The 24,201-nt window shown below is 61.3% G+C and overlaps 3 protein-coding genes across 3 annotated transcripts; all 3 read left to right on the forward strand.

The window, feature by feature from the left end:
- The first annotated feature begins 435 nt into the window (after window positions 1-435).
- On the forward strand, window positions 436-16,358 carry TCF25 (transcription factor 25). Its single transcript, XM_063168222.1, has 18 exons — window positions 436-621; window positions 1,488-1,670; window positions 3,016-3,090; window positions 4,562-4,683; window positions 5,543-5,608; window positions 6,719-6,801; window positions 7,238-7,368; window positions 10,133-10,232; window positions 10,375-10,468; window positions 11,286-11,378; window positions 11,849-11,954; window positions 12,251-12,410; window positions 13,528-13,615; window positions 14,172-14,330; window positions 14,901-14,991; window positions 15,178-15,257; window positions 15,893-15,965; window positions 16,119-16,358. The coding sequence occupies exons 1-18, from the start codon at window positions 436-438 to the stop codon at window positions 16,278-16,280; spliced, it is 2,052 nt and encodes a 683-aa protein (XP_063024292.1). The 3' UTR covers window positions 16,281-16,358.
- A 2,167-nt stretch (window positions 16,359-18,525) lies between these two features.
- On the forward strand, window positions 18,526-19,470 carry MC1R (melanocortin 1 receptor). The gene has a single exon (XM_063168224.1). It carries the CDS (start codon window positions 18,526-18,528, stop codon window positions 19,468-19,470), a length of 945 nt encoding a protein of 314 aa, XP_063024294.1.
- Window positions 19,471-20,292: 822 nt separating this feature from the next.
- Window positions 20,293-23,756, forward strand: TUBB3 (tubulin beta 3 class III). The gene is made up of 4 exons (XM_063168223.1): window positions 20,293-20,454; window positions 21,171-21,279; window positions 22,047-22,157; window positions 22,464-23,756. The coding sequence occupies exons 1-4, from the start codon at window positions 20,398-20,400 to the stop codon at window positions 23,537-23,539; spliced, it is 1,353 nt and encodes a 450-aa protein (XP_063024293.1). The 5' UTR covers window positions 20,293-20,397; the 3' UTR covers window positions 23,540-23,756.
- The last annotated feature ends 445 nt before the right edge of the window (window positions 23,757-24,201 follow it).

Here is a 24,201-nt window from a genome sequence, read left to right on the forward strand (position 1 = left end):
GGCTGCTCCTGAGTGCGCGGGGGAGCGGGGTAAGGGTGCTGCGGGCCGTGGGGGGATCGGGGATCGGGGCGCTCCGTTTCAGCGCGCGCATCTCCCACCGCCATCCCTCCTCTCCCCGGGCTGTGCCCACCCGTGACCCCGCACGGCACCGTGGGAACACCGCGCTCTCCACTCCCGAGCGCTCCCAGCCGCGGGCCCAGCCCAGCCTGTGCGCCGGTACCCACGGGCGCCCCGGTTCCCGTGTTCCGGTTCCCGTGTCCCCGTTCCCCGCCCCGGGACACATTTCGCGCCCGGAGCGCCACGGAGGTCGCTGTGCGCAGGGGGCGTGGCCTGCTTAGCATCAGCCAATGGCTGCGCGCGGTGTGAGTGGGCGGGCCCGGCGCGGGGCGGGCGCGCAGGCGCAGTGCGGGCGCAGGCGCGCAGCGGGCGGGGGCGATGTCGCGCCGGGCCCTGAGGCGGCTGCGGGGGGAGCAGCGGGGCCAGGAGGGGCCGGGGCTGGGCGAGCTCGGCCTCGGCACCGACCCCGGCCCGGAGCGCGCCCGGGAAGGGGGACCGCCGCCAGCCCCCGGGAACCGGCCCCGCGGGCCGCCCCGCGCCGCCGTCAGCAACCGCTTCGCGCTGGTGAGGGGGGGCAAAGCCCGGGAGCCCGGGGTACAGCGGTGGGGACAGCTGGGGGGACAGGGACGGGCATGGCGGGGACTCGGGGGACAGTGGCTGGGGGGATAACTGGGGGACAGTGACTGGGGGTGACAGCTGGGTGCGCAGTCGGCGACATTGCTGGGGACACTTACCTGGGGACAGCTGAGGTGCCGGTCACTGGGGGTGGCTGGAGTGACACTGACCTGGGGGCAGAGGCTGACGGGCTTTGGGGGTCACTGGGGGGAACAGGGGGCAGTGGCTGAGGGGGGCTCACAGTGGGGGTGGCAGGGGTGACAGTGGTTTGGGGTCAGTGGTTGGGGTGGCAGTGATGGGTCTGGGTGGTGGGTAGGAAGGGTGGGGGCAGCAACTGGTGCTAAACTGGGAGGAAACGGGAGAGAGGCCTGGGAGGGCTGGATTTGGATGCTGTCAGAGCTGGACTGGTGAAAATGTTTTTAGGAACATCCCTGCCACCTTCCCAGCACTGCAGGACCCCAGTGCTGGATGTCAGATGGGCCCTGCTGGGTCCTTGGGGTGACAGAGCCCCATCCTGCTCTCCAGACACCTCTCCAGCCCCAGCCATTCCCTGTCCCTCCCCGAGGCCTGGCTGTGTGAGCATGGGCCACGCTGGGTTTGGAAGCTCTCCCAGGGCGGAGCAGAGTCTGTGGTGTGAGGGGACAGACACACCATGGGGGTCCTGTCTTCCCCTCCACATGTGTGGCACTGTGCTGGCAGCCCCTGGGTGACATGCTGGACGTGAGGGGTGTCCAGACCTCCGTCTGTGTGCAGGAGGAGCGCTGGAGCAGGCCCCTGGGGAGCTCTGTCCCTGCAGCTCGTCCCTGTGTTTGCAGATCCCAGCTGAGGAGTCGGAGGATGAGGCGGCGGCCGGAGAGGAGCGGCTGAGCGAGCAGGACCCGGCGGGAGGGAGCCCCCAGGGCAGCAGGGACAGGAGCCAGGACAGGGCTGTGACACCTTCGGAGACACGCGGGGATGGACAGAGAGAGGGCCAGGAGGCTGAGCAGCCAGACAGAACGGTAACTGCTGCCAGGGACTCACCCCTGGGCAGGGTGGGCACGCTGCTGCTGGGGGCTGGGTTTGTAGGGGGACCCAGAGGGGTTCTCCAGCTGCAGAGAGGGAGGAGGCACCCCAGGAAGGTTGTGCTGTGTCCATGTTGTGCTGTGTCCACGTGAGCACTGAGGAGGAGTGGTCTCAGGAGGCATTTGTTTTGGAGCAGGGGATGTGAGGAATTCAGGCAGTGTCAGCTGGATGCTGAACCTCTTCTTGCCTGTAGTGATTTTTTGTCATTGGATATCAGGATTGCTCCTGTGGTCTGTATCAGCCCAGAAGTGTCTCCTTGCAGGATTCTGTAAGGAAAGGGGCATTTAATTAACAATTTCCCATGGCAAGGCCTGCCCAGATCTCACCAGAGAAGAGGCTTGGGGGAGCAAAGGGGCTTGGCCCCTGGTCTCACTTGTTTGCTGTGCATTTGGGGGTTGTGTCCCTGGTTTTGGTGGCAGGGCAGCAAAGTCCACTCTCTGTGTGCATTCCAGCTGTGCCAGTGGCCTCTGCCAGCCCAGGGGCTGTGGGTGCTCTGGGCAGTGTGTCCCTGTGAGAGCAGTGGCTCCAGGGGTCCTGACTGGTGAGTTGGCTGTGCCAGCACTGCAGGGACACACCTGTGGCTGCTCCCAGAGCTCCAGGTAGGACATGGCAGCCCTGGGCAGGCAGCTGCTGCTCCTGGGTAGAGCCAGGACAGGGCTGGGAGCAGCCTGGTCTAGTGGAAGGTGTCCCTGCTTCCTCAGGGGATAGGAACTGGGTAAACTCTGAGGTCACTTCCACCCCAAACCATTCCATGATGCTGTGGTCCCTTGCTGAGTTACCTGCTAAACCCTGGAAATGTGCTTGCCAGCTGTGCCAGGCAGATTGGGGAATGCCCCCAGCATCCTGAGCTGGAGCAGCTGCATCTGTGGGGAGAGGAACTCTGGCACTGGGACTTTTGTCAGGTGTTGGCTTCTGTGGAAGTGGGAGTGAAACTGGGAACTGTCCTGCACCCTGGAAAAGCAGAAATACAGCTTATCTTGGGCACTGAGAGAGGCTGAAGCATTTCCTCCACACCTGGCACAGCTAAACTTGTTTCTCTCCTGATTTCATAGCCTCAAATATTGATGTGAAAGTCAGCTGAGGTTTAACCCTTTGTGAATCTTTGGTGCTTTCCTCCATTTCCTCCATGTGTCTTGATTTCCACCTGCTAACAAACACTAAAGGGTGAATTTTGGTTTCATTTAAGGACCCTCAGTGTGCTGATCCCTGTGGGAAATGCTCTTCTTCCCCTGAAGCTGGCACCCCTGGGAATGCTGACAGCTCTTCCCTTTGTCTTTGCAGCTGGCAACGAGTAACAAGCCACGGAAGAAAAAAAAGAAAAGGAAAACCAAGAAAAATTCAGCAGGAGAGACTGTGGTATGTCTGTGTGTGTGCTCGGAGTCAGGGGCTTGGCTGGTTCCTCCAGTGGGGCTGGCACACTGGGAATTCTGAGGGGGCTGTAGGAGAGAGTCAAGGCAAAAAAAGCAGTTTCAAAATTTAAAGGTAAAGAAGCCTCTTCAGGATCGTGGAATCCTGGAATGGTTTAGATTGGAAGGGACCTTAAAGCTCATCTCATTGCATCCCCCTCCATGGCTAGGGAGACCAGTGTTGGGGACCCCAGATCTGGAAATAGCAGATGGATTAAAGTCATTGATCTCCTTCATTCAGTAGGAGTGAGGTTCAGGTGGGAGCTGCTTTTCTGGTGAGGTTTGAGTCTGAACTGTGCACAGAATTACAGAATCCTCAAGGTTGGAAAAGACCTCCCAGATGGTGGAGTCCAACCTCCCTGTTCAGTCCAGGGAGAGTCTTTGGTCAGCATCCTGAGCCACTGGACTCTGGAGTGAAGGGCTAAGCCATGACAGCAGGGATGCTGATCCCTCCTCCCTGGGAATGCCACTCAGGGATGAGTTTCTGGGGTGGAGAACCCTCTTGGAGAGCCTGTTTCCTTTCCCAGTCCAGCAATACTGAGCAGCAGGGGATACGTGCCAGCTGGAGGCTGGGGGGACACCCAGACCCAGGCAGTGAGGGATAACAAATACAGCCTCTGTTCCAGCACTTCCATGCAGAGCACATTATCCCTTTCCTGTGTACACTCCACACACAGGGGCTAAATTTAGCTTGAAAAGGCAGCCTGGCAGTGCTGCTTGGGTGTCCTGAATGGAATTCTGTGTTCCACCCATGGACATCATGAGGAGGATGTGCAACAGGCACGTAAGAAATGTGTCACTTGTTGTTTGTTGGGGGGAAATGGAGGGAAATCAGGGTTCAAGTGTTGTATAACTGTTGGATGTGAGCAGCTGGATGGATTCCTAGGGTGGTTGGAAAATGGGGAATGGGAGACTTGGATTAAAGTAATGTGGGTGTTTGAGACCTTGTCATGAGGCTCACAGCAGTAACTTGGTGTTTCCATGGACAGTAGAGGGTGAAGGCTGGTTATTTAAATGTTTAAATGTCTTTGGACAAGGGGAAATGTCTTCCCACTATCAGAGGGCAGGGTTAGATGGGATATTGGAGGGAAATTCTTCCCTGTGAGGAGAGTGGTGATGCCCTGGCACAGAGTGCCCAGAGCAGCTGTGGCTGCCCCTGCATCCCTGGCAGTGCCCAAGGCCAGGCTGGACAGGGCTGGGAGCAGCCTGGGACAGTGGAAGGTGTCCCTGCCATGGGACAGTGGAAGGTGTCCCTGCCATGGGACATGGAACATGATGAGCTTTAAGGTCCCTTCCAACCTAAACCTCTCTGGGTTCTCTGAGGAGCCACAGCCCCTGACCCAGGGAGGCAGCTGGGTGTGATGTGTGCTGGGTGGCCTGCAGGCTGCTGTGACTCAGCCTGTGACTTTGCCTTTCTGAAGGAAGACAACGACCTGGAGGACATCGAGAGCCTTCTGGAGAGGATCGAGGATCCCCGGCTGGCCCCGCAGAGCCAGGGCGGGGTCAGCACCGACAGCCGGCCCCTGCTCTACGTGGAGCACAGGTACTGCTGCCTCCCTCCTGGTGTGAGGGACAGCTGTGAACACAGGTACTGCTCTGAGGGACAGCTGTGGGGCACAGGTACTGCTGCCTCCCTCCTGGTGTGAGGGACAGCTGTGAGCACAGGTACTGCTGCCTCCCTCCTGGTGTGAGGGACAGCTGTGAGCACAGGTACTGCTGCCTCCCTCCTGGTGTGAGGGACAGCTGTGGGCACAGGTACTGCTCTGAGGGACAGCTGTGGGCACAGGTACTGCTGCCTCCCTCCCTCCCAGCCCTGCCTGCTCTGAGGGACAGCTGCTCCCTGAGGAACAGAGCTGGGACCCTCCCAGTGTGACCAGGCCAGGAGCTCCGCACCGTGATTGAAAGGGTTGGGATGGTTGTGCACATCTCTGCTCCTCTGGGAGCTGTGTTTGGTTCTGATGGGGATTCCCTGCTGCCAGGCCTGCTTGCAGTGGTGGCAGGACCAGGTTAGTCTCCAGAGGGACCTTCCAGCCTCAGAACCTCTGCAGAGGTGCCAGTAGCCCTGGTGTGTAGAGCTTGCCATGGGATTCACTTGTGCTCCTGAGCCCTGGCTGCTCCCAGGAACATCCCAGCCAAGGCTCCAGCTGCCCTGGAGAGGGCAGCAGCAGAAATCCCCAGCTCTGCAGCAGGGCAGGAAGGAAGCCTGTCCATGGAACAGGGCTTTCCCTTCCAGTTCTGGCAGTTTCAGTCTCCTTTCTCCATGCTGTGTATGATCAGTGGGGAGTGTGTGACAGTTTGGGGGTTTTCCAGAGGCACTCTGGGGTGCTGGGTGTTGATGGAGAGACTTGAGTGTGGCACTGTTAAACTGATGGAGCTTTTCTTTCTTCTTTCCACCTTCTCAGAAACTTGAATCCAGAGAATGAGTTGAAGAGATACTTTGGGGCTCGTGCTGTGCTCGGGGACCAGAGGTTAGTCCAGAATTTGGTGTTAAACCCCTTCCAGATCTGGGGAGGTGTGTCTCTCCTGCCCTTGGCAGGGCTCATGGAATCCCCAGTGCCACACCTGGGCAGGTAATCCCAGGCTCAGGGTGTGTTACTCATTTAATAGTTGCTTATTGGGGCAGAGGAATATTTTCAGTGATATGTGCAAGGTGGGGAAAGACTTCTCCAGGCTTTTACTGGCATTTGCTTTTTCTTTTGCTCCTTTCCCCTCTCATTTATTTCCAAACCACCCTTCAAAGTCCTTTCACTCAAGTTCACAGAGTGCAGGCACATAGATTTGTGTGTTTTTCCACCATTCATTCCTTGTTGCAGTTCCAGAGCCTCTGGTCAGAAAGTGAATCCTGAATAGTTTCAGCATCTCATGCCCCTTGTATCCAGGGGCCCTGGGAGCCTGTTGCCCCCTGGGTGTGATGTCTCTGTGTTTATCCACTGCTCGTGCTCACTGTCATCCACAAAATCGCTTGGAAAACCAAGAATGGTCTGAGCTGAAGGAGGGAGAGACTCTGTGGAGGAGCATTTGGTGCTTGAGGAGGAAACTGCAGTTCCTTGGGATTGTCCTGTGCAGGGCCAGGAGTTGGATTTAATAATCTGTGTGGGTCTTTTCCACCTCAGGATAGTCTATGATCCCTTTCTGAGGAGGTGTGGCTCCCTCAGAGTAGCCTTGATCCACAATTGCTCCTCAGCCAATAAATTGTGCATTTTTGAGTACAGCTTAAACTAATCCAGTGGACATTTGAAGGCCCTGCTGGGAAGAGAGATGAGTCAGAGGGATGTGGGGCTCTCCTCATTGGACCTGGGAAGCTGCACAGAGGCAGCTGAGGGTTTGGCAGGGATAAGAGCATGGAGAGGAGCTCTGGAAGTGGAGCTGCTGCAGGCACTGGCTGGCCCGGATGGTGCACACATGGCAAAGCCTGAGCGCAGGTGTGTGCTGTGTCTTGGAGGCAAACGTTGAGCTCTGGGCACAGCTCTGTGTAACTCTCTGTGGGGATGAAATAGGACCTCATTTTTCCCTTTAACATGGTTTCACTCTCCTGCTGTCGGTGCAGAGGAGCTGTGAGCTGTGTGTTCCCTCCCCAGGCCCAGGCAGAGGCAGCGGCAGTACGTGCGCAGCATGTGGCTCACAGCTCCCAAGAACACCTGGCCACGCTACAGCAAGACAGGTGAGGCCTTGGGGCTGCCTGCTGCCCTCTTTGGGGCTGCCTGCTGCCCCCTTAGCCCCTGGCCCCATGGGTGCTGCTCAGGGCATGCAATGTAAAAGAGGGACTGCTCCTCAGCTGGTGGAATACACCTCTGCCTCAACAGAGAGCTCTGTGGAGTTGTACCTTATGATTGGGTTTGTTTCCCCTTCTTTTGGAGGTAGCAGAGCGTGGGTGCTTCCATTTTAGCAGCAGAATTGGTGAATAATGAGGAGTATCCCTGGGGAGAGTGAGCAGCCTGGGCTTTTTGGGTGGGTTTGAGATTTGGACTCATGGGGAAGGGGAAAAGAGTGGAATTCTCTGGGAGTTTCCAAAACCACGTGTGTCTGTGGACCCAGTGATGGTGTGAGAGAGCAGAGGAGGGTCTCTGGGGTAGCCAGGTGTCCCCTGCTCCCTGCAGGTATCAGCATGCAGCTGCTGGACACGCGGAGGGGGGTGCAGCACTTCACCTTCGAGCACCACCGTGAGTACCAGCAGGTGCAGTTCAAGTTCCTGGACGCCGTGGAGTCCATGGACCCCAACAACATCGTGGTACGTTGCCTTGGTCCTGCTCTTCCCTCCCGTGCTCCTGCAGCCCCTTTCCCTGGGAGGCTGGGCTGCTGCATTCCAGTGGAATCCTTTGGGTTGGAAAGGCTCTGAGCCAGCTGTTCCCCCAGCACTGCCAGGGCCACTCCAGCCCATGTCCCCAGGTGCCACATCTACACAGCTTTTAAACTCCTCCAAGGCTGGGGGATTCATCCCTGCACTGGGCAGACTGGGAGCAGGGCTGGACAACACTTCTGGGGAGGGAATTGTTCCAGATATTCAACCTGAATCTCCTCTGCCACAGCTTGAAGCTGTTTCCTCTTGTCCTGTCCCTGTTCCCTGGGAGCAGAGCCCAAACCCCCCTGGCTGTCCCCTCTTGTCAGGAGCTGTGCAGAGCCAGAAGGTTCCCCTGAGCCTCCTTTTCTCCAGGCTGAGCCCCCCCCAGCTCCCTCTGCTGTTTCTGCTGCTCCAGACCCTTTTCCAGCTCCATTGCCCCTCGCTGGACATGCTCCATCCCCTTGATGTTTGTGTTGGGGTGAGGGGCCCAGAACTGACCCCAGGGCTGGAAGTGCCCCAGCAGTGCCAGCACAGGGGATGGGCAGTGCCGTGGTGCTGTGGCCACACCTGGCTGACACAGGCCAGGTGCCCACCTGGCATCCTGTCCATCCACTGTCTCCTGCACCCCAGGTCCTTTCCCAGCCACTTCTCCCCCAGCCTGTTTCATTCATGGGGTTGGTGTGACCCACAAGCAGGACCCAGCACGCCACCATGTTGTCCTTCATACCTGTGGCCTCATCCCCTTGATCCATCCTGACCAGATCTCTCTGCAGAGCCTTGGATTATTTACTTACAGGCTTGTTTGGGCTGTTAGGACTTGTTTGGAGAGCAGAGCCCTGTGTCCCTCAGTGTGGGGTGAGGCAGCACTGAGTGCTGAGCTGGGCTGTCACCTGGTTAAGCAGTGACCTCCTTGGTGCAGAGGAGGTCTGGTGGCAGAGCCTTGGTGGCTGTGCCAAGCACGTGCCAGGTCACCTTCTGAGAGAGGAGCCCACAGGAACTGTCCCTTTGGCTGCGAGGGGGGGAACAAAGCCCGCTTGTCTCAGCTCCTAGCTGGGAAAGGAGGAATATTGTATAAACCCATGGTGAACTGGCAATCCAAACTAACAGCTGTGCTATTTATAAACTCCTGCAAGGATGAAAAATGTGTCTTTTCTTGGTATTTCAGCAAAACAGCCTTTTGTGTGGGGAGTCCTTCATGCGTGTCCGAGCTCATTAAGCTGTATGGTAACATTTATAGTTTGGAGTGATAAGCAACAGCAAAATTGCTCTGCACCCAACTAAACCATAACTGAGGGATGTTTCTCTGAGAGGTCCGGCCACATGAGCTGGGATACATGCCCTGGAGATGTTCTTTAAAGAGCCCATTGTCTGCTAAATAAAGTTTACTTCCTTCTGCTTTCCCACCCTCGGCTCAGGGCCGTGGGGCTCTCTCCAGCTCAGCAGTTCTGCCTGGATTGAGGGATTTGGATTAAGTGAGCCAAAGTAATTCCTGTGCAGCAGTGAGTGTCCCAAGGACAGCTCAAGCTCAGTCCCTCACACAGGAGAGGCTTTCCATGGTGTTTTAATCTGGATGCTCTGACCCTCTTAGGGGGTCGGGCTATAATTGAGGACATTTGTACAGCTTGAAGTCTTCCTCTTTTCTGCCAAGGGTAAGATCTAACAGATGGATTTGGCAGTTCCAGACAGTTTGTCCATGGTCACCACAGTCCTGGCATAGCTGGAGCCCAGCTCAGCCTTGCTGCTGTGGTTTCAGCACATAAAACATCACTTCTGGGGAGCTTTTTGTTCACTGAGTGATTTTTCTGCACTTGCTGGTAGGTTCAAAGGTCACCCTTGGTGACCTTTTCTTGGCTTTTTCCCATCACAGAGCTCCATGTCCCCCCAAAAGTGGACTGGGAAGGAGCTTAAGAGTTTTGCCCCTTAAGGAAGAGGTTAAGCATCAGGCAAGTGGCTCCAGGCTGGGCTGGGCCAGTCTGGAACATCCAGTCTTTGTGCTGTTGGTGGTCCCACTGGTCCCCACCCTGCAGATGGAAACTTTTGGAGCTTTGGAACCTTTATTTTTTCAGTTTTAGGAGGAAAAAAAATCCCCAGACTAAACTGTGAGAAGATTTGTAGCTTCAGTATTTTTTACTGAACTGAGGTTTTAGGTACTTGAGAAAAGCTTATTTATAATATAATTAGTGAATTGAGAGAGTTTTTAGATTAAACTTCTCTTCTGAAGCCCGGAAGTAGGTATTTATTTATTATTATTATTATCCATTACTACTGCTGATTCCTGGATTTGTAATAGATGTGTCCAAATGTCCTCTCAATTTCCAGAGAATGCAAAACCTGAACAAATGCTCAGACCTGTTAAGGGATAGATGAAAAACCCCAAACCTGTAACAGTGCCTGCATCTCGTTGTCTCCTTTCCAAGGAAGTGGAGGAGCTGGGAGACCTCTGGAGGAGGACAGAGAAGATGAGCAAAGGCCTGGCATGGGCTCTGCTGGAGAAGCTGGGAGGGAGCTGCCCAGGGGAGGCTGCCTTTGAGGGCTCCCATCCTGCACGTGGTGGGGACAGAGCTCCCCGTGCCCTTCCAGCTCGGGGTGGACGTGGCAGGGTGGGATTAGGGAGCTCTTGGCATTGTGTGTCACAGCTGGCTGCTGGCAGGTCCCTGGGTCAGTGACCAAATCCCTGCTGGTGACACAGAGTGTTTGCCATGCTCTCGTGCAGCTGCTGCTCCAGATGAACCCCTACCACGTGGACTCCCTGCTGCAGCTCAGCGACGTGTGCCGCATGCAGGAGGACCAGGAGATGGCCCGGGATCTCATAGGTAAGCGTCAGGTGAGGAGCAGAAGTGTCTTTGTGCCCGGCTGGGCTGGGAGCGAGCTGGTTTCCTCTCTTTGGGGCCAAAGGGAGTGCTGTGCTGGGCTGGTGTCCTGTGCTGTCCCTGACACTGCCCTTGCTGTCCCCAGAGCGGGCGCTGTACAGCCTGGAGTGCGCCTTCCACCCCGTGTTCAGCCTCACCAGCGGCGCCTGCAGGCTGGACTACCGGCGCCCAGAGAACAGGTGAGCAGGGCTGCCTGGGCACCAGGGGGGCTCAGCTGGAGCCCCTTTGGCCACAGTCACCCCGATCCCCGCTGCTGCTCACCCAGGGACACCCCTGAGAGTCCCTGTCTGCTGGGGGCTCCTGGGATGGTGCTGGAGCACAGGCAGCTCGTGCATGGAAGCTTCTGCACAAAGCATCCCTTTTCCCGAGGGATTCCCTGCTGCAGTAGGAACTGTCCCTCCCTGTCATACCCTCCTCATGCCATTAGTACCCCTCAGCCCAAAATGGTCACGGAAATCCTCGCTGTGTGTCTCCAGCCATCACCCCCAGCACTCACACTCCTACCAGCCTGGATCTTTATGTAACTCCAGCTCTGCAGCTGCTGGGAAAGGTGACTTTATTCTGGGAATTTTCCAGTCAGCTGACCCAAGCCATCTCTCCCAAACTGCTGTACCTGGAGGGTGCTCACATTTCTGCCCCTCTGGCTGACACACTTTGTGCCATCAGTGACCTGTATCACCAGTTCAGGTGTTGGGGCTCCCCACTCTGTGTCCCTGTCCCCACACCCCTGGGACAGGGCAGGATGTGGTCTTGGGGGATTTACTAGCGTTGGTCCCAGTCTCCAGAGCAGGTTGTGAGTTTTCTGTCCCTGTTCTTGCACAAAAAGATAACAAAAACAAGAGATGGGAGCATGGGGGGGCCTGTGGCACTCCATGCCACACCACAGTGTGATGCTTGGGGATGTGGAGCTCTTGATGACTGTGTCCCCTATTTTGAGTGGCACAAAATACTTCTTTCCACGTCTGGCCTCTAAGTCCTGCTGCTGTTCCCATGCAGGGCTTTCTTCCTGGCTCTCTTCAAGCACCTGATGTTCCTGGAGAAGAGGGGCTGTCCCCGCACAGCCCTGGAGTTCTGCAAGCTCATCCTGAGGTGGGTGCCTCCACCGAGGGTGGAGTGTCTGGGTTTGGGGGGGGACAGTCACCCCAGACAGGTTCTGCTGCTTCTGGGCTTGGTATGGGCTCATTCCCCCCCTTAGAGCTGCATGGATCTGTGCTGGGATGTGCTGGTGCCCGTGGAGAGGTGATGGGTGAGGAGGGGCCCTGGCTGGCCCGTGACTGCCAGACTGAGTTTGGAGGCTCAGCACAGCAAAGTGTGGCAGTGCTTTCAGCCCACTCAGTTTGTGGCCACTGATTGTCCTCCTGGCTGGTGGCAGGGGACTGTCCCCTCTATAGGGACACAGAGCACCACTCTGTCATCCTGCTGGCCGTGCAGGATGTGTTCCTGTTCTCTCCACTTGCTGAGTCACTGGATGTCACTGGGAGAGGCTGTTTGGCTCAGAAATCAGGGCAGCTCTCTCAGCTGTTGTGACACTGAGCTTGTTCTCTCCCCCTGCTCCCAAGCCTTGATCCTGAGGATGACCCTCTCTGTGTGCTGCTGCTGATCGACTTCCTGTCCCTGCGGGCCCGGGAATACTCCTTCCTGACCCGCCTCTTCCAGGAGTGGGAGGTGAGTGGCCAGCAGGTGAGGGCATGGCTGCCTGGGCTGCTCCCCACCAGGTGAGCCCTTTGCAGGGGATCTCACAGCCCAGCTGCCAGTCCAGCAGCACTGGAATGATCCATAAAGGCTGGGCTGCTGGTTCCTGTAACCCTTGGGTCCTGCAGATGGTTGTGAGAGCTCAGAATTGCTCACTCAGCTGTGGGGGCACGGAGCCAGCGGCTGGGAGCTCACTTAGCCCCAGCCCCGCACAGCCAGCTCTGCTGTCAGCATCACTTCTCGGTCCCTCTGTGTCCCTGATCCTGCAGAGTCACCGGAATCTGTCCCAGCTGCCCAATTTTGCCTTCTCGGTGCCACTGGCCTATTTCCTCCTGAGCCAGCAGGAAGAGCGCCCAGAGCTGGAGCGGGGCCAGGCCCGGGAGCGAGCGGCCCGGCTCATCCAGCTCGCGCTCATCATGTTCCCAAGCGGTGAGTCTGTCCCCTCTGGTGAGGCCATCCTGGGCAGGGCTTTGTCACTGTCCTCCTGGGACAGCCGGGCCGCATTCCCGGCAGGCAGGGCTGCATTCCCGGCAGGAATTTGCCAGGGGCCTTTGGGGAGGCAGCCCTGAGTCACAGCGGAAGCACTGCCTGTGCCCAGCGGGGTGGGGAGAGGGCAGCTCTGGGCTCCTCACCCCAGCACAGACACCGAGCGGCTGGAGCCTGTCTGGGAAAGGCAGCTGCAGAAGGAGCAGCTGAGACAGCTGGGGGCTCAGCCTGGAGAAAAGGAGGCTCAGGGGGTCCTGGCCCTGCACAACCCCCTGACAGGGGGACAGCCAGGGGGGTCAGGCTCTGCTCCCAGGGAACAGGGACAGAAAAAGAGGGAACAGCCTCAGTTTGGTATTTGGAACAATTCCTTCCCCAGAAGTGTTGTCCAGCCCTGGCACGGCTGCCCAGGGCAATGGTGGAGTCCCCAGTCCTGCAGGGACTGTGGACATGGCACCCAAGGACACGGGTTTGGGGTGGTCTTGGCAGCGCTGTGGGAATACTTGGAGTCAGTGATCTTGGAGGCTTTTCCAGCCTCTCAGTTCTGTGGTTCCATGATTCTGCCCACCCTCCCCAGAGCAGCTGATGCTCCTCCAGCAGAGTGGTCAGGGGTGAGCAGGCTGGGGGAGGCTGAGAGCTGGAATGTTGGAGCAGGGAGATGTCTCACCTCCCCGGGGCTGCCCGGGGCAAGGACAAGCCAGTCTCCTTGGCTCTCCCTCCGAGGCACAGCTCTGTTTGGGATGTGCTCTCCCCATGGGTGCCCATCACTCTCCCTTTCATCCCGTGGGTGCTGCTGTCCATGAAAGGAGCACACAGCCCTCAGGCCCAGGGGAGGGTGTGTGCAGCAGGAAGAACCAGCTCTCCAACAGAGATTCAGTTTGTGGGGGCTGGAAACATCTTTTAGGCTGTTTGTTGGGGTGACTGAAATAATGCCCTTGAGAGCACAGGGACCAGCAGTGTCCTCACCCCCTCCTTGTGTCCTTGTTGGTGCCCCGGAGGGTGACCCCACCCCACACTGCCCTCACCAGCAGGTCCAGACGAGTTCTCTGCCTTTGTGTTGCAGTTCTGATGCCGCTGTTGGATCACTGCAGCGTGCAGCCCGATGCCAGGGTCGCCTCCCACCCCTTCTTTGGGCTGAATGCCCAGATCAGGTAAGGCCTGGAGATGTTCTCAGCGAGGGGAAGGGATCGATTTTGCCGGCGGCGGGGATCTTGCATGCTCAGACAGCTAATGCAGAGCTTGTTTGGGTTCCCTGAGCAGGCTCATTTGGTAATGCCTCATTTGATAATCCTTTTGATAATGGATTTCCATAATGGCCTCTGGATGGGGCCGACAGACCCACCTCAGCTCAAGCTGGACGGGTCAGGAGTTCAGCCCAGAGCCTGTTGGTGTGTGCAGGGAGGGAGGTGACGCGTGTGTCCTCCCAGGGCAGGCTGTCTCCAACCAGTCTGCCTTCCTGGACACGTGGTCTTCCTCAGCGTGCGAAGGCTCTCCCTCAGGCCAGGGCAGCGTTCCCTCATTTCATGGCTCTGCTTAGCCTAAAAATAGATGGAGGCAGAAGTTCTGGTGGAGGTGGATGGCAGTGTCCAGGCGGGAGCCTGCCTCTGATGTTCCCACGCCAAAGGGCAGCGCAGAGCTGAGCCCTGGCCATCCCGTGAGGAGCAGGAGGAGGAGGAGGGTGCCGTGAGTAACAGCCCTGTCCCACAGCCAGTCGCCCGCCCTGAACCAGCTGACGTCCCTGTACGTGGGCAGGACGCACGCCCTGTGGAAGGACCCGGCTGTCATGGCCTGGCTGGAGCCCCACGTCCACGAGGTTCTGCGCATGGTGGACGCCCGGAACGCGCTGGTGCAGGAGGCTGAGCACAAGTGAGCACAGAGGGTGCAGGGTTCCTGTGCCAGGGACAGAGGGGGACAGAGGGTCTGTCCTGGGCAGCAGCAGTTCCCTGTCTGGGACAGGGCTCAGAGCCCCACGGGTGCTGCTCTGATGCCAAGGTCACAGCATGGGGCCAGGAAGGCAGTGGTTCCTTCCATGCTTTTCACAAATGGGAATGTAGAGCTGAACCTGCACTGCATGTCCTGCACTGCCTTCCCCAGGCTTGGCTGTCACCTGTACCCTGCAAACATCCTGGAGCGGGTGGAGGGGTGGCCTGGAAGGGCAGGGATGGCCACGCAGGGCAGGTGAGAGCTTAGGAACAGTGCTGAGAAACAGGAGAGAGCTGTCAGGTGTCCTAAACCAAGGTCAATCTGCTCATTCCTGAGCTCTCTGCTCTTTCTCCAGAGCTCAGCAGCTCCCAGCCCCTTTGGCTCGCTCTAAGCCAGCTCCATCCAATATGGCCTTGTCCCCCAGAGCCAGGGAAGCTGCTGACACTGCGCCTGGAGCAGCAGAAATGGGAATGTGCCTGCTTAGGCTCCCTGCTCTGTCCCTCCCTGTCTCAGGAGGAAGATCCGGTACCAGAGCGCTCCCAGGAACATCTACCGGCACATCATCCTCTCGGAGATGAAGGAGGCCACGGCAGCCCTGCCCCTGGTGAGGGCCTGATGGGCCACAGGGGCTGTGGTGGCACCTGTGTCCCTGCTGGGCCCATCCTAACCCCTGTCACTCACAGCTTCTGTGGGTGCCCGTGTTTGCTGCTGCTGGATGCAGCCTTCATTCCTTCATTTCTCCTTCATCCCTTCCTCTCTCCTTCATCCCTCCTTTCTCCTCTCCCTGCAGGAGGTGACCTCCCAGCCAGTGATGGGGTTTGACCCCCTCCCTCCTCTGGATTCCATTGTTTCCTACACCCGCCCAGAAAGGTACCACCTCCTGCTCTGGCACAGCCAGCCGTGTTCCCTGCATGCCCTCAGCCCCAGGCCAGGCTGGGCACTCAGGGCTGGCATCTCCTCCATGGCAGAGGAAGAGCTGTGGTGCTCCAGGCAGGCAGAGCTGCAGGCTGGACTGGTCCTGCTGCTTCCCATGGTGGTCACCACTGGCCATTGCCAGCCATAGTGCAAAAGCCAGGGAAAACCCAGGTCGTGGCTGACTGGGAGGGTTGGGGGTAAATGGAAATTTAAATACAGCCAGTCCTGGTGTTGGGGTGGGGCCATGTGTGTGTTCCACACCAATCCACTCAGAGCAGAGCTGGTAGGATCATGGAATCCTGGAATGGTTTGGATTCAAAAGACCTTAAAGCTCATCTCATTCTACCCCGTGCTATGGGCAGGGACACTTTCCAGTAGACCAGGCTGTTCCAAGGCCTTTCCAACCTGGCCTTGGTTGTGCTCTTAGTGACTGGTTTGCTCAGAGTTGTTTCTCAGAGTTGCCTGGATTCAGAATCCCATTGGAACTCCCCAGTTCCCTCCCTCAGGGCTGGTTCCAGCACCACCCACATGTCAGTGAGGAGTCACAAACCGGGCTGTACCTTCACCATGGTGCCACTTGTGTCTTCCAGGACGAGCCATCCCTCCAATGAAAGCACTTTATCCCTCTTCTTCCGCTCGCTGTTGCCAAATTTTAACTTGCAGGTGAGTGCAGGCTGGGATTTGGGTGCAGCATTCCCCCATGGTGCTCCTGCTCCAGGAGCCACTGCTGGCAGCAGCCTGCTGCTGGTTTGGCCCTGCGCTGTCCCTGTCCCTGTCCCTGTCCCTGTCCGTGCCACCACCGTGCTGCTCTCACAGGGGGACGTGCGGCACGACGGCGACGACGAGGCCGGGGCGGCGCAGGACCTCAACCAGGGGGTGAACCGGCTGATGGCGGCCATGCGGGACATGCTGGCCAACATCCAGTTCCAGGAGCCGCCCCGCGAGGACAATCCCGAGGGCGACGGCGACTGGGACTGAGCCGGGCTGTCCCTGCCTGCCCAGGGCCTCTCTGTCACCCCCCTTTGCGTCGCGCTCCAATAAAGTCACAGAAACGGACTGGCCCTGGCAATGGGCTCTTCTGGGGAGGGGGCTGCACCCGTGGCGTGGTCTCCATCCGGGGAGGGGGGCTGACAGCCATGGGCCTTGTCCAGGGCCCCACTCAACAGGGGACAAGGGCGGTCTGAGCATGTCCGAGCTAATCAACAGCAGCTGTCCCTTGTCCCCATGGCAGCTTAGTCCCCTTCTGGCCTCCTCTACACACAATTTCCATCCCATTCCCCTCCCTGTTCTCCTGCCTCTTGTCCTTAATTCCCAGAGGGCTTTTACTGCCCTCTTCTTCAGCTCCTTTGTGCTTCCCGTGGCCTGGAGCTTCCTTCCCTCCGCAAAATACTCTGCACCCTCACTACACTGAACCTTCCAAAGGTCTGAGAGTCCCCCGTGCCACTACAATTGTGCAAGGAGCAGCTTTTTCAGCCTTTTATTTATGTTTGGAGAAGAAATCTTTCCCCCCTTCTTTGTTTGTCTCTCCTTTATCCCTTCACCTAGAGCAAGGAGCGAGGCAAGCCACAGTCAAACCTTAACTCATCCTTCTTCCCGTAAAGCTTTTTTCCCTTTTTTGCTGAGTAATGGTGAATGCATGGAATAAATCCCTGTTCCTGCTGTATTACCTCCCTGGGGGATGTAGCTGGGCTGGGTGTGCAGACCCTGAGTCTCGAGCCAGCCCAGCCTGGCTCCGTTCCCCACTGGCACATCCAAATCCCATGGGATCCCAGCCCCGTAATTTGGCACTGGATCAGCTGGGCCCCCATGCCAGGTGTGTGCAATGCAGCTGAGCCGTTTCCATCCCTGTGCCCCCATGCCCAGTGTGGCAGCTGAGCCATTTCCATCCCAGTGCCCTGGCCCCCCATGCCCGCTGTGTGCAATGCAGCTGAGCCGTTTCCATCCCTGTGCCCTGTGCCCCCATGCCCAGTGTGGCAGCTGAGCCATTTCCATCCCTGTGCCCTGGCCCCCCATGCCCAGTGTGTGTGTGCAGCTGAGCCGTTTCCATCCCTGTGCCCTGGCCCCTGTGCCCGGTGTGTGCCCTGGCCCCCCATGCCCAGTGTGTGTGTGCAGCTGAGCCGTTTCCATCCCTGTGTCCTGGCCCCCATGCCCGCTGTGTGCGATGCAGCTGAGCCGTTTCCATCCCTGCCGGAGGGAAGGGCTCCCCAGCGGAAGCGGGCACCCGTGGGAGCGGCCTGCCCGCGGAGCTGTGAATGGCTCTTTGGCAGCCCGCGGCTCCAGGCATCAACCCAAGGCACATGATGGTCAGCTGGGCCCTGTCCCCGCAGCCTCCCCGCGGCGCCGTGCCTGCCGTGTCCCGTTTAACCGTGCTCTGGATGATCCCAATGGCGTCCCGTGCCCGCCCCGCTGTACAGCATCTCCCCTGGGGCCGTGGGAATGGGGCCCTCCCAGTGCCAGTGCGTGGGACAGCCTGCATCGGGCCGTGCAGAGGGTCCTGCAGGGGTCCCCGAGGTGCATGGACAGCTCAGGAGGTGTGGGTGACTCCCACAGCAGGTGGGACCCCCCAAGACACGAGTCCCACAGAGCACGCTGACCCTCTTAGGACACACAGGCCTGCAGGGCATGGGGGACCCCTCAAGATGTGCAGGCCCCCAGGGTTCAGGGGTCCCCCCCAGCAGACACAGGGCCTCGGGACGCATGGGGACCCTAAGGTGCGCGGTTCCCCAGGGCACAGAGGACCCCGATGGCAGCACCCCCAAGGTGCGTGACCCCAGGGGTGCGTGGACCACCCCAGGGCCTTTGAGACCCCTGGGCACACGGTGATCCCGAGAAGTCGGGGTCCCCAGGGCCACCCGGGGGGTGTCTCAGCCCTGACCTCGGCAGCGGCCCCCTCGCTGCCAGGGTGCCTCCCTCACGCAGGTGCCCACCCTCCTCGGAGGAGGAGCTGCGGGAGCCGCTTTAAAGTGGGGCAGAGAAAGGGCCCTTTCTTCCCCTGCACCCTGGGCTGGCGGCGTGGGACGCCGGGCAGCGCTGGCACAGAGAGCCGCGCCCGAGGGTCCCGGCGGGCACACGGCACCCCCGGCACGGCCCAGGCCTCCCGTCCCCAATTCCTCGGCATCCCCTGGGCCTCGCCGCCGGGCGCCGCGGGAGAACTGGCGGGGCACAACGGGGGCTCGGGGGCCGTGCGGGTGCCGCGGGGGGCCCCGGGGCTGAGGAGGGGCTCATGTCGACGCTGGCCCCCCTGCGTCTGCTGCGCGAGCCCTCGAATGCCAGCGAGGGCAACCACAGCAACGCCACGGTCGGGGCCGGTGGCGGCTGGTGCCAGGGGCTGGGCATCCCCAACGAGCTGTTCCTGGCGCTGGGGCTGGTGAGCCTGGTGGAGAACCTGCTGGTGGTGGCCGCCATCCTGAAGAACAGGAACCTGCACTCGCCCACCTACTACTTCATCTGCTGCCTGGCGGTGTCGGACATGCTGGTGAGCATCAGCAACCTGGCGGAGATGCTCTTCATGCTGCTGCTGGAGCACGGGCTGCTGGTGATGCGCCCCAGCATCGTCCGCCACATGGACAGCGTCATCGACACGCTCATCTGCAGCTCCGTGGTCTCGTCCCTCTCCTTCCTGGGGGTCATCGCCGTGGACCGCTACATCACCATCTTCTACGCCCTGCGCTACCACAGCATCATGACCCTGCAGCGCGCCGTGGTCACCATGGCCAGCGTCTGGCTGGCCAGCACCGTCTCCAGCGCCGTCCTGATCGCCTACTACCGCAGCAACACCGTCCTCCTCTGCCTCATCGGCTTCTTCCTCTTCATGCTGGTCCTCATGCTGGTGCTCTACATCCACATGTTCGCCCTGGCCCGCCACCACCTGCACAGCATCTCCAGCCAGCAGAAGCCGCCCACTGCTCATCGTGGTGGCAGCCTGAAGGGCGCCGTCACCCTCACCATCCTCCTGGGCGTCTTCTTCATCTGCTGGGGGCCCTTCTTCTTCCACCTCATCCTCATCGTCACCTGTCCCACCAACCCCTTCTGCACCTGCTTCTTCAGCTACTTCAACCTCTTCCTCATCCTCATCATCTGTAACTCGGTGATTGACCCCCTCATCTACGCCTTCCGGAGCCAGGAGCTCCGGCGGACGCTGCGGGAGGTGGTGACGTGCTCCTGGTAGGCAGCGGGACACGGTACCGGCACGGCCACCCCCACCCTGAAACGGACAGACGGATGGACTGACGGACGGACGGGACGAACCGCGGGGCGCCCGGTCCGGGCGAGGGACTCGCGGTTGCCAATAAAGGCTCTTTGCAGTGACGCTGTGGCTGGCATCGGGCGGCCCCGGGGAGCCCCGAGGGGAGAGGTCCCTCCCGGTCCCGCCGGTCGGTCAAGGGTCACTTGGTCCCGGCGGGAAGCGGGAAGGACCGGCTGGGCGGCGGGAGGCTGACCCTAGGCGGGGGGTGGTCCCGGCCGCCCCCGGACAAAGGGCCCATCACCGTCGCCTTTGTTCTCGGGCCGCGCCCGCCACCGCCCACCTCGTCAGCGGCACCGGCACCGCGCCCGCTCCCGCGGGGTCGACCGCCGACCAGGACCCCCAGGGTGGCCCTCCCGTACCCTGTCCCTACCCCTCCCGTTCCGGGACACTGTTAGGAGGGGTGTCCCCCGTGTGTCCCCCCGCCCCGCCGCCGCCGCCGCCCCGGGATGCTCCCGCCGCCGCCGCCGGGCGGTCCCAGGGTCCCCGCACGAGTCCCGGGGTGTCCCCGCTCCCCTCGGGTGCCGGGGGCGCCCCCCGGGCCGTGCCCCCCGCCCGTGCCGGGTCCCGGTTCCGCCGCGGCGGGGCGGGGCCGTGGGCGGGGCCGGGCGGGGCGTGGCGGGCGGTGCCCGTGCCGCAGGGCTGTTGCGGCGCTGCGGCGGCGGCCGCTGATTGGCTGCGGCCCGCGGTGACGTCAGCGGCCGGCCCGGTGCGGCGGCGGGAGCCTATAAAGGATGCGGCGTTGGCCGCGCCGCCCCCCGCGCTCCCGGTGCCGCTCCGCTCCGGTGCCGCTCCGCTCCCGGCCCCAGCCCGCTCCCGTCCCGTCCCGCTCCGCTCCGGCCCGGCCGCACCATGAGGGAGATCGTCCACATCCAGGCGGGGCAATGCGGCAACCAGATCGGCGCCAAGGTAACGGCGGCGCCGCCCCGCCCCGCCCGCCGCGGCGGAGCCGGGCGGCGGACAAAGGCAGAGCCGCTCCCCTCCCCCCCCGCCGCCGCACCGGGAGGACAAAGCGCCCCGCCCCCCCCCCGCGCCCCCCGCCCCCCGCCTTTGTCCGTCAGCACCGCGGACAGCGCCCGCCGAGCCCCGCCCGGGGTCCCGGTGCCCCCCGCCCTGCCCAGCCCCGCTCGGCGTTTGGGGGTCCCGGTGCCCCCCGCCCTGCCGAGACTCGCTCGGCGTTTGGGGGTCCCGGTGCCCCCCGCCCTGCCCAGCCCCGCTCGGCGTTTGGGGGTCCCGGTGCCCCCCGCCCTGCCGAGACTCGCTCGGCGTTTGGGGGTCCCGGTGCCCCCCGCCCTGCTCGGCATTTTGGGTGTTTGGGGCATCCCCGTGTCCCCGCTCCGCCGAGCCCCGTCCCGGGGTTTGAGGAGTCCCGATACCCCCTCCCTGCTCGGCATTTTGGGTGTTTGGGGATCCCGGTGCCCGCCGGGACCTGCCCAGCGGTTTGGGGAGTCCCGGTGCCCCCCGCCTGTCCCTGCCCGGCGATTTCACTGTTTGGGGAGTCCCGGTGCCTCCTGCCCCACCCAGCCCTGCCGAGGGATGGGAGGATCCCGGTGCCCCGTGCCTCGCCCGGGGTTCTGGGGATGTTCCAGTGCCTCCCACCCCGCTGAGCTCCCTGTCCTCCCCAGTTCTGGGAGGTGATCAGCGACGAGCACGGCATCGACCCCAGCGGCAACTACGTGGGGGACTCGGACCTGCAGCTTGAGCGCATCAGCGTCTACTACAATGAGGCCTCTTGTAAGCGACCCCCCCTGGGAACCCCCCCGGCGGGGCAGCCCGGAACCCCCACCCCGGGCTGGGAGGGGCCCCGGTGTGACCCCACAGTGCAGGAGGAGCTGGGGCTGCGGGGGTGGGCAGGGGGGCAGACAGACAGACAGACAGACCCACCCTTGGAGGTGTGGGGTGGGCAGGCAGGTGCACCCACCCCGTGGGACCGTTTCGTTTGGGGCAGGGGGAAATGGTGAACCCCCAGTTCCACGGGACCCTGCAGTTTGGGAAGGGTCACACACAGCACCTGCACCCAGCCCTGTTGGATCCCGGGAGGGCAGACATGTGCACCCAACCCTCAGACCCTGTCCTGTGGGGGGACAGGGGCCCCCAAATTCATGGCACCCTGTAGTTTGGGTGGGGGCATGACACATGTACCCCCCCCCCGCGGGACACTGTGCTATGGGAGGGGGACACCACACACGCACCCAGCCCATGGGAACCTGGGGTTTGGGGAGAGAGGGACACCTGTGCTCCCCCTGTAGGATCCTGTGGTGAGGGAGGGACAAAGCACCAACATCCCCCAGCCCACGGGGAATGGGGGCAGACATTGCACCCACCCCATGTGACCCCCATTGTTTGGGGGTAACGAGACACGCACCACACCGGGAGCCCCTGTGATGTGGGGAGGACATGACCTGTGTACCAGCCCCGTAGAACGTGCAGGGCGCTGGGAACACCTCTGGGGCGGGATGGGGGGCAGCACAGGTCCCCTCCCATCACGGGGTCTCTCTCAGCTCACAAGTACGTGCCTCGCGCCATCCTGGTGGACCTGGAGCCGGGGACGATGGACAGCGTGCGCTCGGGTGCCTTCGGCCACCTCTTCCGCCCCGACAACTTCATCTTTGGTAGGTCCCCGGGGAGGGAGGGGTGAGCCATCCCCCGATGTTTCCCCGAGCCCCAGCGCCCTCGGACCCGCCCGGCCGGTCGCCGTCCCCGGGGCCCTGGGCGGGCACACCCCTCCCGCGCCGCGGGGCCCGGCACCGCCGGCTCGCCGCCAAACCTCTGCGGTTCCTGCTTCCCACCCCGCCCCGGCGTCAGATCTGCCGGTGCTGCCGGCGGCAGCGGCTGGGCCGGCCCCGATCCTCTGCCGGTGCCCTCGGGCTGTGGGCGTGGGGGGCCGGCGGCCATCGGAGCCTCTGTTCTCTTCCCAGGGCAGAGCGGTGCCGGCAACAACTGGGCCAAGGGGCACTACACGGAGGGCGCCGAGCTGGTGGACTCGGTGCTGGACGTGGTGCGCAAGGAGTGTGAGAACTGCGACTGCCTGCAGGGCTTCCAGCTGACCCACTCGCTGGGCGGGGGCACCGGCTCGGGCATGGGCACGCTGCTCATCTCCAAGGTGCGCGAGGAGTACCCCGACCGCATCATGAACACCTTCAGCGTGGTGCCGTCCCCCAAGGTGTCGGACACGGTGGTGGAGCCCTACAACGCCACGCTGTCCATCCACCAGCTGGTGGAGAACACGGACGAGACCTACTGCATCGACAACGAGGCGCTCTACGACATCTGCTTCCGCACCCTCAAGCTGGCCACCCCCACCTACGGCGACCTCAACCACCTGGTGTCGGCCACCATGAGCGGCGTCACCACCTCCCTGCGCTTCCCCGGCCAGCTCAACGCCGACCTGCGCAAGCTGGCCGTCAACATGGTGCCCTTCCCGCGGCTGCACTTCTTCATGCCCGGCTTCGCGCCGCTGACGGCGCGGGGCAGCCAGCAGTACCGCGCCCTCACCGTGCCCGAGCTCACCCAGCAGATGTTCGACGCCAAGAACATGATGGCCGCCTGCGACCCCCGCCACGGCCGCTACCTCACCGTGGCCACCGTCTTCCGTGGCCGCATGTCCATGAAGGAGGTGGATGAACAGATGCTGGCCATCCAGAGCAAGAACAGCTCCTACTTTGTGGAGTGGATCCCCAACAACGTCAAGGTGGCCGTGTGCGACATCCCGCCGCGGGGGCTGAAGATGTCCTCCACCTTCATCGGCAACAGCACGGCCATCCAGGAGCTCTTCAAGCGCATCTCGGAGCAGTTCACGGCCATGTTCCGCCGCAAGGCCTTCCTGCACTGGTACACGGGCGAGGGCATGGACGAGATGGAGTTCACCGAGGCCGAGAGCAACATGAACGACCTGGTGTCCGAGTACCAGCAGTACCAGGACGCCACGGCCGAGGAGGAGGGCGAGATGTACGAGGACGACGAGGAGGAGTCGGAGGCGCAGGGCGCCAAGTGACGCCCGCCGCCCCCGGCACTGCCCGCGGCCCCCCGGCTTCGCGCTGCTGCACCCCCGGTGCTGCCCCCCGCCATCCCCTCAGTGTCTCCTGACCCCGGCCCCCCCTGAGCCGGCTCGGCCCCTCGCCCCCCTTCCTACCTCCCCCCTTTTCGTTTTTTACTGGTTTGTGTCTTATTATTTTTTTTGAATACTTAATAAATTTATTGCTGTCCAGGTAGTACCTGTGTGTGCCTGCTGGGTAGGGGGGACAGGGGACACCCACACGGTTCAGCCCCCCCAGCCATTCCCAGGCAGAGGAGGCGTTTGGGAAGCTCCCATGCAGTGCCCCCCACCCTTCTGCCCCTCAGATCCAGTTGCCCCAGGCGGGCTGTGCCTTTGTCCCCACTGTCACCCTTCTCCATGCTGGGGGGGTGTGGCCCTGTGCCAGGACACAGTTGGCCCTTTGTTCCCCAATCTGAGGTGGTAGCACAGACCCCGGGGACCCCAGGGTGTTTCCCCAGAGCTCAGTGTGTGCCCAGTTGTGGAGCACTCAGGACACTCCTAGCTCTGAGCCCCTGGCTTTGGAGGCCATTGGCCAGAAGGGCTGTGGGCTATAGGAACAGGGGCTGTGGGGATGGGGACAGTGAGGCTGGGGGCTGTGGGGATGGGAACACTGGGGCTGG

This window comes from Melospiza melodia, chromosome 13, assembly GCF_035770615.1.
Source record: "Melospiza melodia melodia isolate bMelMel2 chromosome 13, bMelMel2.pri, whole genome shotgun sequence".
NCBI lineage: Eukaryota > Metazoa > Chordata > Aves > Passeriformes > Passerellidae > Melospiza > Melospiza melodia.